The sequence below is a fragment of the Colletotrichum aenigma genome (genome assembly GCF_013390185.1).
Source record: "Colletotrichum aenigma strain Cg56 chromosome Unknown KSG_Cg56_contig01, whole genome shotgun sequence".
Classification (NCBI taxonomy): Eukaryota; Fungi; Ascomycota; class Sordariomycetes; order Glomerellales; family Glomerellaceae; genus Colletotrichum; species Colletotrichum aenigma.
Genome location: NW_023500907.1, coordinates 6,277,391 through 6,292,613, shown reverse-complemented (window position 1 = coordinate 6,292,613; position 15,223 = coordinate 6,277,391). Strand labels below are relative to the sequence as shown.

General features: G+C 55.4%; 5 protein-coding genes across 5 annotated transcripts; 2 read left to right on the top strand and 3 right to left on the bottom strand.

Annotated features, from left to right (window-relative positions):
- Positions 1-113: 113 nt before the first annotated feature.
- Positions 114-1,409, bottom strand: CGCA056_v001657 (Taurine hydroxylase-like protein SAT17; the record flags this gene model as incomplete). The annotated part of the gene is made up of 2 exons (XM_037316917.1): positions 114-1,004; positions 1,089-1,409. 2 exons carry the CDS (start codon positions 1,407-1,409, stop codon positions 114-116), a joined length of 1,212 nt encoding a protein of 403 aa, XP_037185501.1.
- A 1,055-nt stretch (positions 1,410-2,464) lies between these two features.
- On the bottom strand, positions 2,465-5,711 carry hyuA-0 (putative D-/L-hydantoinase subunit A; the record flags this gene model as incomplete). Its single annotated transcript, XM_037316916.1, has 6 exons — positions 2,465-2,719; positions 2,774-3,202; positions 3,267-3,522; positions 3,580-4,049; positions 4,103-5,621; positions 5,671-5,711. The coding sequence occupies 6 exons, from the start codon at positions 5,709-5,711 to the stop codon at positions 2,465-2,467; spliced, it is 2,970 nt and encodes a 989-aa protein (XP_037185996.1).
- An 872-nt stretch (positions 5,712-6,583) lies between these two features.
- aclS-0 (Transporter aclS) lies at positions 6,584-8,543 on the top strand (the record flags this gene model as incomplete). The annotated part of the gene is made up of 5 exons (XM_037316915.1): positions 6,584-6,744; positions 6,809-7,062; positions 7,117-7,141; positions 7,195-7,727; positions 7,789-8,543. 5 exons carry the CDS (start codon positions 6,584-6,586, stop codon positions 8,541-8,543), a joined length of 1,728 nt encoding a protein of 575 aa, XP_037185499.1.
- A 161-nt stretch (positions 8,544-8,704) lies between these two features.
- Positions 8,705-10,597, bottom strand: yanF-1 (FAD-dependent monooxygenase yanF; the record flags this gene model as incomplete). Its single annotated transcript, XM_037316914.1, has 6 exons — positions 8,705-9,248; positions 9,307-9,622; positions 9,678-9,849; positions 9,920-10,083; positions 10,139-10,403; positions 10,502-10,597. The coding sequence occupies 6 exons, from the start codon at positions 10,595-10,597 to the stop codon at positions 8,705-8,707; spliced, it is 1,557 nt and encodes a 518-aa protein (XP_037185411.1).
- Positions 10,598-13,269: 2,672 nt separating this feature from the next.
- On the top strand, positions 13,270-14,807 carry CGCA056_v001653 (Satratoxin biosynthesis SC1 cluster protein 4; the record flags this gene model as incomplete). Its single annotated transcript, XM_037316913.1, has 7 exons — positions 13,270-13,474; positions 13,589-13,608; positions 13,665-13,698; positions 13,753-13,826; positions 13,890-14,266; positions 14,321-14,416; positions 14,474-14,807. The coding sequence occupies 7 exons, from the start codon at positions 13,270-13,272 to the stop codon at positions 14,805-14,807; spliced, it is 1,140 nt and encodes a 379-aa protein (XP_037185425.1).
- Positions 14,808-15,223: the final 416 nt, after the last annotated feature.

Sequence of the window (15,223 nt, the reverse complement as noted above, 5' to 3'; positions counted from 1 at the left end):
ACATTTTCCCTCATCTCTCTTTGAAGATGATCACACACCATGATACGGTAAAACATAATGCATCATTCTGACAAGACACAGACCGCTCATGCAACACCACACAACACGACGATCTACTCGGCGTCAAGCGGCGCCGTGGGAGGCTGGTTGTTCACCTGGATACCGCCGCGCTTCTTCTCCTTGCTATCAGGGAACGGCAGCGCCCATCCGCCCTCCGTCTCAGGCGTCGACAACCACAAACGCAGCAAGTGGCGTCTCGGCGCCGGCGGCGGGAAGTCCTTGTACTCCGTCCTGGCATGCAACAAGTGCGCATTGCTCAAGAACTGGATATCGCCCACCTCCAGAATCATGTGCAGCGCGAGCTTCTGGCACGTATCCTCGAGCGTCTTCAGCGCGTGCAGCTGCTCCGGGCTCAGCGGCGGGATGACCCCCTCATCGGAAAACCGCGTGAGCGAGCGCACGTAGTAGGGATCCCACTTGCAGTAGACGCGCTGCTGGCCGCCGTTCTCGATGTAGAAGACGGGCTGGCGCGTCCACTGCTCCTGGCCCTCGGAGACCTCGCCCTTGCGGTCAAAGTACCACACGGGCTTGGTCAGCAGCTCGGCGACGTCCGGGTGGGCGCGCTGCAGCTCGTTCCAGACGGCGTGGATGCTGACGAGGTCGCTCTCGCCGCCCTCGGCGGCGCGGTGGACGCACAGCAGGCCGACGAGGTCGCCGTCGTCGGCGTGGAAGAACTGCCGCGCCGTGGTGCGGTAGATGCGCACACGGTCGATCTGCGTCGGGTCGTCGCCGACGTCCTTGACGTGGCCGAGCACGTGGCCGCGGCCGTTCTGGGACACGAAGTAGCCCAGGTACGTGCCGAGGCCCATGTAGCCGACGGCGGTCTTGTGCGGGCCCCATTCCTGGGCCGGGAAGCCCTTGAAGAGGATGAAGCCCTTGCCGTTGATGAGGTCTTCGCGCAGGTCGGTGAGGGCCTTGCTGAGTTTGGGGAGGGGGAAGTTGCTCTGAGGGGATGAGATGTTAGCATGGCTTTCGGAGGGAGATCAAGGGAACTGCCGAGTGGCGTTGCCGGGCTTGGATCGACGTACCTTGGAAATGCCGGTCAGAGGGGTGCCGCTGGCGATGAACTCGTCGGATGTGCGGCCGAGCTCCTCGACCTCCTCGGGGGTGAAGCGGTGCGTCCACTTCTCAGGGCTGTTCTCGAACTCCTCCTTGTGCCAGACGGTGCGGCCCGTGATCTCCTTGGGGAACTCCCCGTACGGGCGCAGGACGTCGTAGAGGGGGTTGTGCTGTCCCGACGTCCTGATGCCGTCGGGGAAGATGTCACGGGGGGCGTCATCATTCTTGCCCTTCCAAGGGCCGGAGGAGCTGACCTCAACAGGCTCGTCGACGAGAATACCCGGCGCCATGGTTGCGAATTTGAGTACTGGGGTATCAAAAAAAAAAAAAAAGAGAAAGAGAAGATGTACAGTGAGGGGCAAGGTTGAGTATCTGGTGTGAATGCACTCAGCAATTTGGAGAAGGGAAACACACTTATAAATATGAGCAGAGCCGGAGATCGAGTTTATTACCCCTCACCCAAATTTTGACACAAAAAACTCTCTGATGTCGCACGGGGGCCTTGCGCCCCTTTATCGCCAGCGAACCAAACAACCGGAATGGCGGGATTCGAAGGGTTTCGAGGGGGGTTGTCGAGCTCGACGCAACAGATGGCGTGCTCAGGGACCCATATCGCGACTGCTCGTCCGATGACGCGAGACAACACCACCACCACCACCATTCTGTTAGTGTCAGGTGTAATTGGAGAGTGGGGTTCGCCGATCGGGTGGCCCCGCAGCGCCGATGTCGTGCTCCGTGGTCGACGGCAGTACGGAGCCGGGGCGTCATGTTTTAGACTTTTTTCTTCTTTTCTCTCCCAATTGCATGCGCCTTTTTATCTCTCCTTGAGTCGATCAATCTTCTCTGCTGCTTCGCTTACGACGCCCCGCGCTTCAAATCTCCGACGACTTCCGTGATGAGCTGTTCACGGGTCAATGGATGCTGCCCGTGGTGCGAATGAAAGCTCCCGACCTACCCCAACGTCTCCTCAGCACACCATCCTGCGGGACTAGCCCGGTGGCGTTATCGCACCCTTGTAAGAATCACTGCGAATCGACGTGCCAGCGCCCTGTCGATTCTCCAACGGCGCGTGGACTTGCTCTTCGATCTGTGCTTGTGAGAGACAACTTGTGTGGATGCTGAGGCAGGAGCCGAAAAGATATTTCCGAGGCGACAACCGATCAATGGGGGCCGTTGGAACGGTAGTTGGCCGTCCCTGTCTTTGAATTGCGACGTTGGCAGGCTATGTGAATTGATCCATCCCACTTCACTCCGTACCTGCAACCAAAGCCGGTGGGTTGTGCCTAGAAGACTGTATTGTTCATCCTGGTGATGGCAAACTACAGGTCTAAATCGCCATGATCTATCATGCAGTATCGCAATACTCTTCAATCACACTCCTCGGCTTCTTGAACTTACCAAGCGGCACATACTCCAAGTCATCCATGCCAAAGCCCTTCGGCCCGCCAATCTCGATACCTCGGGCCGTCGAGGTCCACTTCTCGGATGCAGTAATGCCGAGGACGACCACGAGAAGACCGTACCGATACTCCTGCGTGCCCAGGGCCTCACCATTCTGAGCGTCAATAACACACACAAGATCAGGGACGATGGTGAGAATCTGTCAACAAGTCAGCAACATCCCGAAAGCCTCCCCGCAAAAGCCAAAGCTCACCTCCTCCTCGCCCTCAGCATCAACCTTCTTCGCAAGAATATTCTCATTCTTGAACGGAATCACCAACTTCTCAACCCCCTTCCCATCTGCTGACGCCCCCTCGATGATGACCTCGCCATACGCGTGACCCATCCTCGTCACCCTCTCAACGCCAACAATCTTGCCCCGGAACAGCACGCGCGCAGACTCCTCGCCGCCGACCTCGTCGACGATGGCCTCCGCGACCCTGTCGATTGTGTTGCTGCACCGCGAGAGCGCCACCGCGCGGCCGATCCGCCACGACAGCGAGACCGTGTTCTCGACGACCCAGGACTTGGTGTCGCGGCCGCTGACGGGGCCCTTGGCGCAGCCGACGTGGGAGCCCATCTGCGAGAGGGCAGCGCGGAAGGCGCGTTCTGCGTCGAGTTCGGTGCGGGCTTTGGTCATGAGCTGGTGAAAGTCTGAATGTTAGCTTCTGGAGGAAACAGGGGTGTTGAGGGAGGGGATGATGCACCATTATCCTGCCGTTGCCGTCCGAGATACATGAGGGGATCATGGTTGCCTTCTTCTCGAACACGACTGGTGTCGTTTGATGTGAGATGGGGTACGCGCGGCCCATCCAGTCGCCGTCGATGGTTGGGATGTCGAGGTTTGTGCTGGCGCCGAGGATGAGACCCTGGAGTCCGTTGCCGCCTCCGATTTCGAGGGAGATGACGGCTGTTGGCTTGGTGTTGAGGTACTTGTACAGCTCTATTTGTGACTCCATGATCCTTTGGACAGATTATTAGCAAGGGCTCAATGTCCCGGCCACGGCACGCGTTACTTACTCGTCGCCGTATGGTTTCTCAATCGACACCTGAGGAGACCCCTTTCCGCCGCCGCAAGCCACAATGTCGTTGTCCTTGAGGTCCCACGGCGAGATGATCCTGACGGTTGCTCCTGCCCGCATCATCTCCCGTAGTCTCAGCATGTGCTGGTAGGGAGATCCTCCGCCGCCCGTGCCCAGGATGTAACAGCCTATCGTGATCCAATCCAGATCGGTTTCGGAAAGGAGCCATTCTTTGTTGACGATCTTTGGTTTATAAGAGTGGATGTAGTCCTTTGTGTAGATGATCGACTGTGCAGCTGAGCCCTGAGTATCCCCGTTTGTCTCTGGCTCTTTCTCAACGGTTCCAGATGGCTCGCTCTCGAAACCGTCGACCCCATTGAGAATTGGAGCAGCGTCTCTGAAGTCAGTCCCGGAGAAGTCGAAATCACCAACAGCTTTGATGATGATTCGTGACTTGTTCGCGATATACTACGAAGATTCGTCAGCATGGTTGCAAAGAACACCTGAAGCATACATCTCACCTGCAATGGAAAACTCTCAATCTCCGCAATCGTCACCGTCTCCCTCCGAGCTCCGCTCTCAACTGCCTTGTCCTCCGCGCGCTGTGATAACTCCTCAATGACCTGCGCAACGCTCTTTGACTCCGTGCTCTCAATCGAGTCAACCACACCGCTGACTCTCGCGGTGGCAGCGCCAATGGCGTTGGCGACGCCGGACCACTCGGGCTTGATGACTCTGCTGGCTCCAACGAGGGAGTCCGGCGCAATCACTGCGCCACCGCCGACAAGGACCACTGGGATATCTTCCGGCGAAGTCTTCATGGTGTCCACGATGCGTTCCAGCATCTCCTTGACTTTGGCCTTGAACTCGGGTAGATCGTTTTGCAGGCTGGACCCCTCGACGAGAGAACGGTTTCCAATCTGAACTGCAGGATCTGCGAGGACAGTGTAATCCGTCGTCGTCGGCACATCTCCGCCGAAAACCAATGCCTTCTCCTGGATCTTGTAACCCACACTCTGTGGCCCGATTGTCAAAGCACCGTTCTCATCCCGTCTCACGATGGAGCCGCCTCCGAGACCGATACTCTTGACATCAGGATACGAGAAGTTTGTCCTCACGCCGGAGATCTCGCTATACGCCGCTGCCTGTCTCGGGAAGCCGTTCTCAAGAAGCAGACCCACGTCGGTCGTCGTTCCACCGATATCGACAACCATCATAGCTTCCTTCTCAAGGTTCTGCGTCAGGAACGCCGCGCCGCGCATACTATTCGTAGGACCGCTCGAGAACGTCCTAATCGGCAACCTCGCCGCTGCGCTCGCCGGCAAGATCGTGCCATCATTCTGCGTCACAAACACAGGACACTTCAGCCCCAGCCTCGCAACGGCATCCTGAAACGAGTGAATCGTCCGCCTCGCAAACGGCAAGATCGACGCATTCAGCACCGCCGCGTTCTCCCTCTCCAGAAACCCGATATTCGCCACATCCTTCGACATCACCACGTCCGCTTCCGGATACACTTCCCTCACAATCTCGGCCGCCCTTTCCTCCTGCTGATACACGACATCCACCGGGCTGAAAATCCCAACCACAACAACACTCCTAATCCCCTTCGCCTTCACAATCTCCGCCTCCCGCCGCACGGCCTCCTCATCCAGCTCCGCGATCAAGCTGCCGTCGATCTCGAGCCCGCCGTCGACGAGCCCGCGGTGCGCGCAGACGATCTCGCGCAGCCGCGGCGGCCAGTCGACGCCGACGGGGATGTCGGCGGAGAAGGGCCCGCAGAGGCGAATGACGGCGACGCGCGCGAGGCGGGCGGCGTCCATCTCGACGACGGCGTTGATGAAGTGCGTGGTGCCGATGGTCACGCTGGCGACGCGGGAGGGGTCGAGGGGCGGCGCGGACTGCGCGAACATCTGGGTGATGACGGCGTTGATGCCATCGCTGGGGTTGGGGGTTGTGCTGGTCTTTTGGGAGGCGAGGATCCCGCGGGAGGGGGCGGAGGAGCTTGTTGGGTCGAGGATGACGCCGTCGGTGTTGGTGCTTGGGTGTGTTAGTTTGAAGTGAGGGTTGGGGTATGGGGGTGGCGTACCCGCCGACGTCAACTCCTATTCTTAGAGTCGGGGGCGACATGTTGTTTCACGTGGTGATCTTCTTTTGGGAGAACAAGTGAAATGACCGGGGTTGAGGTCTTGCGTTGGTTGTTTGAGTCTAGGCCAAGACAAAGATCACGATTGAAAGGCAACGACAGTGACAGGCCAGAGGTTGAAGGGAGAACATGGGATCAATAAGACGGGCGAATGAGAATGAGCCCAGGTAAAGTATCGGACGCTCTCCGACGTGGCGCCGGCATCGGGGCCCGGCCGACAACTGACTCCATCCTCCGAAAGGCACTGGATTTGTTGGTCCACACCCTGAGTCTGCTTCCGAACGGGCCACTTAGCAAAAGAACTGTCAGCTACTTGAATCATACATATTGGAAATAGCTCTCCTGATTCGAAGGACCCATGCATTGCGACAGCTGTGGTTAAACTAAAGTGATCCTTCATCGTTATCACCGGCATGTCGCCGGCGGGGGGCGAGAATACCCACATGTTCGGGTTCTTATCTCGGGGGGCAGGATTTCTGACCGGTCGACTGGGTCAAAATGCGACCCATTCAAAGACCCCAACTCATATTCAAACACATCATGGGCCCAATATTTGATGCTCGAGTTGTCGACGCCGGGGTTGTTCTGGGGCGGGATAAGGGTCGCATACCCGGGAAACTGTTACCGAACATCGGTCTTAATATGCATGACAGATAACGAAGACGCAACGGCGCTGCATCGCGAATGGAGCCGACGCCAAGACTTCGATGAGAGCCGAAAGCATCGGAAGATCTACGGGGTGCTTGAACTGGGCACTGAGATAAGATGGCGGCCTACCGTATATCAGGCGGCCGGCGCCCTCCAACTCCAGTCGAACTGACTTAGGTTCAGGTACCCTAGTCCCTTCGGCGTAACCATGGCGAACAAGACCGTTCAAAGGGTTAAGGAGGCCGTGATTCTGAAGTCCGACGAGTCGCGGCATGAGGAAGTCAGCGCCTGGTCCAATAGAGATTTGATCCCGTTGCCACCATCTCGTCGCACCTGGGGCTGGTTCAACTTCTTTGGTTCCTGGTCACTGTGAGTATCAGTCACGACGCAAAACATAAGCTACTTTGAGCGCGGAACTGACTATGACGGCCAGGTCTTCACTCAACGTAGCAACATGGCAGACCCCGAACACGTTCTTGACGCAAGGCCTCTCGGTCGGCCAGGCCATGGCCGTCATTGTCGTCTCCCGAGCTCTGTGCTGCTTGTTCGCAATCCTCGTTGCTTGGTGCGGTCTGACGTGGCACATTGGATTCACGGTACAGAACCGATACACGTGGGGCTTCCGGGCGAGTTACATCCCGTTGATGCAGCGCATTCTGCTGAATTTCATCTGGAACGCACTGCAATGTGAGTACCTTTCAGCTCGTTCAAGAGAGAGAGTAAAGCTGACTTGGTGGCTAGGTTGGAATGGCGGCAAACTCGTGACGTAAGGATCATCTCCGAAGACGTCGGCCATTAAATACTGACAATACACAACAGCGTTTGTATCACCGCCATCTGGCCCTCCTTCGCAAAGATTCCCAACACCCTCAGCGCCAGCACACCGACGACAACCTATGAGCTCATCGGCTTCATCGTGTTCTGGGTCGTGTCGATTCCGTTCCTCTTCATCCGACCCGAACGCTTCAAGAAGCCCTTCTTCATCTCATCAGTCGCTTGCGGTGCCGGCATGATCGCCCTGCTCATCTGGTCGCTCACCGTCGCAAAGGGTGTCGGTCCCATATTCTACCAAGGCCAGAGCGTCTCTACCAGCTCACGCTGGAGCGTCTCGTGGCTCATGATGGCGGGCATCAACCAAGCTATCGGACAGAAGGCTGCCGGCATGACGAACAGCAGCGACTTCTCGCGTTACGCAAAGGACAAGAAAGGTTACATCATCGGCACGGTGTCCGTCTATTGGATCACGGGCGTGCTTGTCTGCCTTGGCGGCTTGGTCACCACCGCAGCCTGTCAGAAGATCTACGGGACCATCTACTGGAACCCTCCCGACCTGTTGATGGTCATGATGGATCGTAAGCTCCCCCCTGGAAACGCCCTCAACCCATTCCATCCACTAACTGCAACCCTCCACAGACGGCGAAGGCTCCTCCGCCGCCCGCGCCGCAGTCTTCTTCCTCGCCCTCGGCTTCGCCTTCACCTCCATGTTCGAAAACGTCTGCTCCAACGCCGTCGCCGGCGGCATCGACCTCGCCGGCCTCTTCCCGCGCTACATCGACATCCGCCGCGGCGCGCTCCTCACCTTCTTCGCCGCCTGGATCATCCAGCCCTGGCAGCTGATCAACCAGGCCGCCACCTTCGTCGCGGTGCTCAACTCCTTTGCCGTCTTCCTCGCGCCCATCATGGGCGTCATGGTCTGCGACTTCTTCGTGCTGCGCGCGCGCAAGGTGAAGCTGTCGCACCTGTTCCACCCGCAGGGCTCCGACTACTGGTACTGGCACGGCGTCAACTGGCGCGTGATCCCGTGCTGGATCGCGGGGTGGGCGCCCACGATCGGGGGGCTGATTGTGAGTGCGGAGAAGGACGAGAGCGCGCCCGATGCGGTGTATGAGTTGTACTACATTGCGTTCTTCGTGGGGTTCTTCATCTCCTTTGTGCTGTTTTACCTGGCTAATCTCGCGTTCCCGTTGCCGAATTTGGGAGAATTTGATGAGGAGGACAAGTATGGGACGTTCACGGCGGAGGAGGCAGCTAAGTTGGGTGTTGTGCCGACTGACTCTGCCACCGCTAGTGGGTTCAGCAAGGAGGAGGGGATCGATACTCGAGTGAATGAGATTTCGGATGAGAGCTCGGCTGGGGAGAGAAGGTGGTGGAACTTCAGACGCCGGTGAGCAGGGTATTGAGGGCGGCCAGTTGAGTTCCTTCTGCGAGTGGCTCTTCAAATGTTAGGATTGCACAAAGGTGTGCACTAGAATTATACACTACATCCTATCTGACAAACATTTACAAGCATCAAACAGAGGCCGTCAATCTATCACCACTGTCGCCAGATTCAATGCGTAGTCTTCGCATCAACCGGAATCTTGAAACCCGTGGTTCTCAGCTTCTGAAAAACGCCATCCGGATCCACCCTCTTGGCGACATCCTTGAGGAACGCCACGTTCTTCTCACCGTACGTGGCAATCGGGTTCTGGTCGCCCCAAGCATAGTTGAGGTACCTCCAGTCCTTGAACACGCCGATGAACTTGGCGTACGCATCAATACTCTCGCGGAACTTGAGAATGAATGGGAGCATCTTGTCTTGCAGCTCAAGGGTGTCACAGGTCAGCACAAGCAGCCAGTTGCTCGTCGGCCCATCAGCCACCACGTCCTCGAGTCCGAGGATGTTCCCCCCGTTGGCCTGGCCGTGCTTGACCATGGACTGCGTGAATGGCTGAAACTGTCCGAGAACGTCATACGTTACGGTCTTGTTCGTCTTCTTTGCCATTTCTTCGGCCACTGGGTCCAAGTAGTGCTTGCCTAACATCTGGAGCTCGTCGTAGACGAAGTTCATCATGCGGACGTCGTTGCGGAATTGACCAACGAACCAGTTGGCACTAAGATGAGGAGGTCAGTATGGATACGATCTGAAACAACGACAACCGTTGTACTTACTACAGGCCCAGTGGCGTAGGTCCAGTGAACTCAGGGACCATCTCAGCAACGGCTGCGACTCGAGAAGTGTTGCTCGTGACATTGATCTTCTCGTACTCGCTGAAGGCAGGAGCATCGTCGACGCCGGCGCTATTGGTCAAAATTGCCCGGAGTCCAACAGTCCGATGAGTCCCGTACGACATTCCCACGATGTTCTGGCTTGCGGGATCTTGGTCCATCTTGTCAGCGAAGTTGAGGTAGGCGCGGAAGAGCTTGTCCCTGTTGGTCTCGTCGTACTCCCGGAGACCTCCCCACATATCGGTGGAGTTGACAACTTCTGTGAGGGGTGTCAGTGTCTGCGTATCACAAGTGTTGCCTCTTCATGGACTCACTTTGGTCAATTCTGGTGACGAAACCCAAGTTGCCTGAGCCGCCCTTTTGAGCCTTGAACAGGTCTAGGTTGGATGTCGCATTGGCGTTGACTACAGTGCCGTTGGCGAGGACGATCTCGAAGTTGGTCACCGTATCGCATGCGAAGCCATACGCATTGGTGTGGAAGGAGTACTGCAAAGGTGTTTAGCAATAGACTTCGGACATAAAAGCCAATAAGCCTCGAAAGAACGGAAGATCTTACACCACCGCCAGTTACAAACCCTCCAACACCGACGACCGAGGCCCGACCGCCAACTGTAGTCACATTCTCACCCTTGAGCAGAGTGAAGACCTTTTCCCAAGTCGAACCAGGATTTATCGAAGCAATCTCGGTCACATTATTGTAGCTTGTCGTATTCAGGTTGCCTAGAGACAGTATTAGTGAAATTCCAGGGTATCACCAGCATAGCTGAGTACTCACCAAAGTCAACAGTGATCCCGTCCTTCGCGCCATTGGCCCCCTTGAAGGCAGAATGTGCACCACTCCGAATACCAAACGGACACTGGTGTTCAGAGATAACCTTGGCAATGCGCGAAACATCGGATGTGCTCGTCGGGAGAACCATGCACCAAGCAGCTTGTGCCGCGTTGGCAGAGTAGTACGATTGCAGCCGCTGGTCGTACGTCTCCGTGTCGGGCATTAGCACCTTGCCCTCGAGTTCAGGGTCCTTGGCGAGGGCGGAACACTGCTCCGGTTGTCAGCAACATGTCAAATCCCGACAATGCCACGTGAAAAGAAAGATTGAAGCGTAGGATGGTGTGGTGTGGTGGTGGTGAGACTGACGCAAACGCATTTTGGGCTGCGGCCGCCGGTGATGTCGACGCTCAATGCCGCTGGGACGAGCAGGGCCAGGATGGCTTGGCCTACGGTGAACTTCATGGCTTCCGAGCTCGAGCCGGACTGACTCTTGCCACGTGTGAAAGAGGGGTCTGGGGAGGAATAAGGTTGGGCAGGGGTCAGGGAGGAGACGAAGATTTGCGGAGGAGGCCGGAGTAATCGGACGGGAGAGTGTGGTGTTCCAGAAAAGTTCTGCCGTCTAGATGATGGTCTGGGAAGGGATGGCCAGAATGCTATTTCGCTAAACAGAAGAGATGTACGTGATCTTTTATATTCAATTCAAATCTCTTTTCTGGTGCGTTGAACGACTTATCTCTCTCGTCGCCATCGAAGGCGATGCCACCCACCATGGCCCCGAATTGCTCCAACAAGACCCCAATAATTGCGGTGCGACCACCCTCACCCCCAAAAAGACCCCGAACCAAGGACTTGGAGTCCAAATCTTATCAATATCGCCTCGAACTACGCCCGTAGGATCTGCACGTGCCCATATGGGGTGGCTGTCAGTCTCAAAACCGCCTCTTGGGATTTGCCGTGTCTCTCGAACGATGCGGGCGGACGGATAGGCGTCTGTCCGCTGAGTTGTTTAGGCTTGTAAAATCCCGTGGAGGGATTTCCCGCTCTAAGTGGAGAAAAGAAAAAACAAGACATCCAAGAGGCTTCGTTTTGCTCTAGTTTCCTGTCATGGAGGGGAAGCCTGGCCGCTGTCAATGTCGACTTGTGCATGGTAGTCGGGACTCTGCATGGCTGACGGCGCTTGGTATGGATCGCTCCATGGGACTATGCATCGGTGAAAGCACTGCAACTGCACGATGCAAGGTCCTACATCCGTTTCACAGACTTGCAGACTGTCAGATTGAACAGTTGATGATCGACGACGAGTCATGAATGACAACTCTTCCGATGCTTGGAGAGGTTGGTTAATTGAAACACTTCTTCAATACCTCCAACTACCAAATACCGTTAGCGTTGATGGGGTTGCAAAGACAAACTCTCTTTTAGTTTCCAAGAGGATCTGCAACTGCGGTGTCTCTCATTTTCAACCTGGTCTCGTCTTGTGCTTTTGGTTCTCCCAATCGCTGTGGAATGCCCAGCCGGTAGTCAGATAATCGTTTCTTGACCCCCCCACCCCCATGCGACCCTGCTTTCTTTTGAGGGCCGTGGCACTTACTCTCCGCCAGGGCAATCGCAATCAGCCGCTTCGTCACCCAGCCCGCACCGGATTGGTCGCGGAGATCTTGTGTTGCATATCCAGCGTCCGGGTAGTTGCACCGCACCGCCTTCGTCACACGTCGATACCCGGGGGACTCGTCAGGGTCACACCGTTTTGTCCGTGCAAAACTGCGGACGTAAGAAGGCGCGACATCCCGTCGGCTGCGAATACGATATCCAATAGACACGGTGTTTGCGCCAGGGGAAGAGGTGACATGATTGATGAATCCGCAGCAGTAGCTCCCCAGCCAGAAAAAACTGACGATATCATTTGAGAAGTGACCATCGTTGATCTTGGACTGATCCAACTGATGATATTGACATTGGTGATGTGGCGGGCCGGTACTATTGATGCTGGTATTCATGTATCCATGCAGCTCGGCACATCGCCATTCTTTCGTCTCAACCTGACTGACAGGCGGGTGCTGCATGTGTGCGAGGAATAGCCAAGATTTGTGGCAGGCAGACATGCTGCTCGAACTGCCCCGTCGATTGTTCGTCTCAGTAGCAGGGATGTTCTACGATCGCATCTGAATTAACCTCCGTCGTTGAACTCCGGTCAAAACGAAGGCTAAAACTTCGTATGAGGGCCCGGCGGGTTCGTACAGCAATACGCTGGGCTCATGTTCCCACCGAGGCGACTTACCGTCGTACCCCGCGCGCGGGCGTTGCGGGACCGCACACGATTCCTCCTTTGAGTTTCGACTTGGCTCTCGTCTTCAAACAAGCTCATCTCATAGTTCCCCCTCGCTTCACAGGAAAACACGCGCCCGTGTTCACCGGGGAGCCCCAGAACACGGAACGGTGGAAGAAACACACCAAACCTTATCCCGAGTCCGGACAGAATCGTCAGAGCCAATCACAGAGGTCTCGTGCACCAATCAGACACCCTCACAGAGTTTGCCTTGGAATTTCCACGAATGATTGAGCTGTTTGGGAAACTCAATGTTTAGACTGGAAGGCAGTCTGTCGTCCGTGAACGAAACTGTAGCCTCTCTTGGGAAGGACAACGAGGGCCACGACACGTGCGCCAAGACCTTTGATCTGAGTTTTGTGAACTCTAAGCAGAGCTTGGATAGGGTCAGGGCGTCTTGAATCAGGTATTATGTAGTGAATGAAGTATGGTGAATCATATGCAGTGTCTTGTTGTGTGGTGTAAACAAGTGCCGAAGGGCAAATCGTCTGGTAGCTCATGGGATAAAATCAGTAGCAAATGGGGATCCAAACTGACGTCTAAACAATTGGAAAACTTCTGCTCGGCCGTTTTCCTCGTAAGGTTGTGGGCAAGGGGCTACGACTGGATGAATCAGTCCCATGGCAGCTTTTAACCCTCCGACTTGCCCATCAAGTGGGGACTCGACCGAGGCCTTGGGGCAGCCCAGGAAACTTTCACCGATGGTGGATGCACTGGCCAACCGCATCCCACAAGATATAGACTCATGCTCGCCTCCGCACCTTAGAAGCGTTGGGGAAAGGCAGGCCATGTTTTCAATGCAAACACCATGTCCGAATTTCCGGTCACGAATGGCACCGTGACCCTCTTGAAGCCGCCGGATGGCTACGTGGTCGACTTCGACCACCCGCAGCAGCAGCTCGTGCTGGAACACTACCTGGTGTTCGGAATCGGCGGTCCGATCGCTCTCATCGCGTTGTTACAGAGACTCTACACAAAGATTTGGCTGTCGAACGGCTTCCAGGTGGACGATGGTGAGTGTGTGTGGGGTCATGTGCGCATGTGAAAGTTTAGCTGGCGCGCGGAACGAATCAAGAGCATCATTATGAGATACATGATGAAGAATGAATTGCTGACGAGGTACGCAGCATTCATGTGTCTTTCTTGGGTGAGTTGTGCTCCGCGGACGTTTTGTGAGCTCGGGTTGATGATGGTACTCGATAGGTGGCATCTGTCACTATTCAGGCGGCATACGTCGGTAAGTCATGATGTTGTTTAATGACCAGAACTGCTAATCAAATGACGATGTCAGGTTCGATAGCTGCCGGCGGCATGTGTGCCCACGCATGGGATATGCCGTTACCGCGATTCCAAACATACTTCGCGGTGAGAAAAGCCCGCGCAACGACCTGCAACTACATGTGAACAAGGCAGCTGATGCGACACCAGATAACCTACGTCGCTGGCCCTCTATTCGTGATTTGTAATGGATTCGCCAAACTGTCGCTTCTCGTACTCTACCTTCAACTTTCTCCGCAGAAAAAGTATCGTGCTGCAGTCTGGGCCTCGATTTTATTCGTTGCCACCACCACAGCGGGTGTCGCATTCGTCATGATCGTTCGGTGCCAACCCATACGAAAGGGGTTTGATATCAAGATATCCGGGGGCACCTGCATCGACGCCGATCCGCTCTACATGTCGAACTCCATCGCAAATATTGTCACCGACATTATGCTGTTCGTTTTGCCGATCCTGATGATATGCAGTCTCCGGATGGGAATGGCCCAGAAGATGGGGGCCATGGCTATGTTTGCAGTTGGATCCATGTGAGTGGATTTCAGGGGTGCGTTTGGTTAGATTTGATGGCTCAAACATCACAGGACGATATCGACTTCCATCATCAAATTAGTGCTCCTGCCACAACTTCTCAGAAGCAGCGACCCGTCGTGGGATAGTGCTCCCGCAAACGTCTGGAGGTACGTCCTTCCACTCCTTCTGATATCACCTATGGATTCTGACGTTGGAATGATCAGCTTTGTCGAAACAAATCTCTTCATCATCTGCGGCTCCATGCCGACGCTGAGAAAATTCTTCCAGCACTTCACTCCTAGACTGTTACTACGGAGCGACACTTCCTCCATCTCTACCCGGAAACCGTACTTGATTCACGTAACCGACCCCAGCCAACCTTCAAGAGCAGGAACGACTGATTCAGATGTTACGAGCCCCCAGCAACTGTATCACGAAGAACTGTTCAGAGGATATCAGGGACACCAAAGCTTGTTAGATTTCAGGGAAGTGGCAATGGTGCCAGAATCCCCTCCTCTTTCCCGGCAAGGACCGATTATTCCGAAGAGTCTGGTATAGGCTCATATGGGCCACGGATGAAATTCAACATTTCAAAGCAGAGTTTTTAGACTTTTTGGAGCGACGCTGTGATACCCCTCTCATTATTCATCAATAATAATGCTTTGCTTCCTAAATCCTCATCTCATGTTAGGCTCTACCTGAAGTCTTCGTGCTGCTAAACACTGCGATTCGATCTATCAGTGAATAAGCGCAGGGCGATGATCGCTTGCACCGAAGTTTGTTTCGCTACAGTGAGTTTCTTGAAGTTCAGAGATGCAGATGCGGGGTGTAGCATGATTGTGGGGACGCTACCGCACGATCGCGCGCTTCCCGTGGACACCGAGTGGTGTATCGAGAATCACATTTATGTCCAGCAGTCTAGAATCTACGATAAACGACTCGGGGAGACTGACAGCAGTCATGTTGTCTTTCCG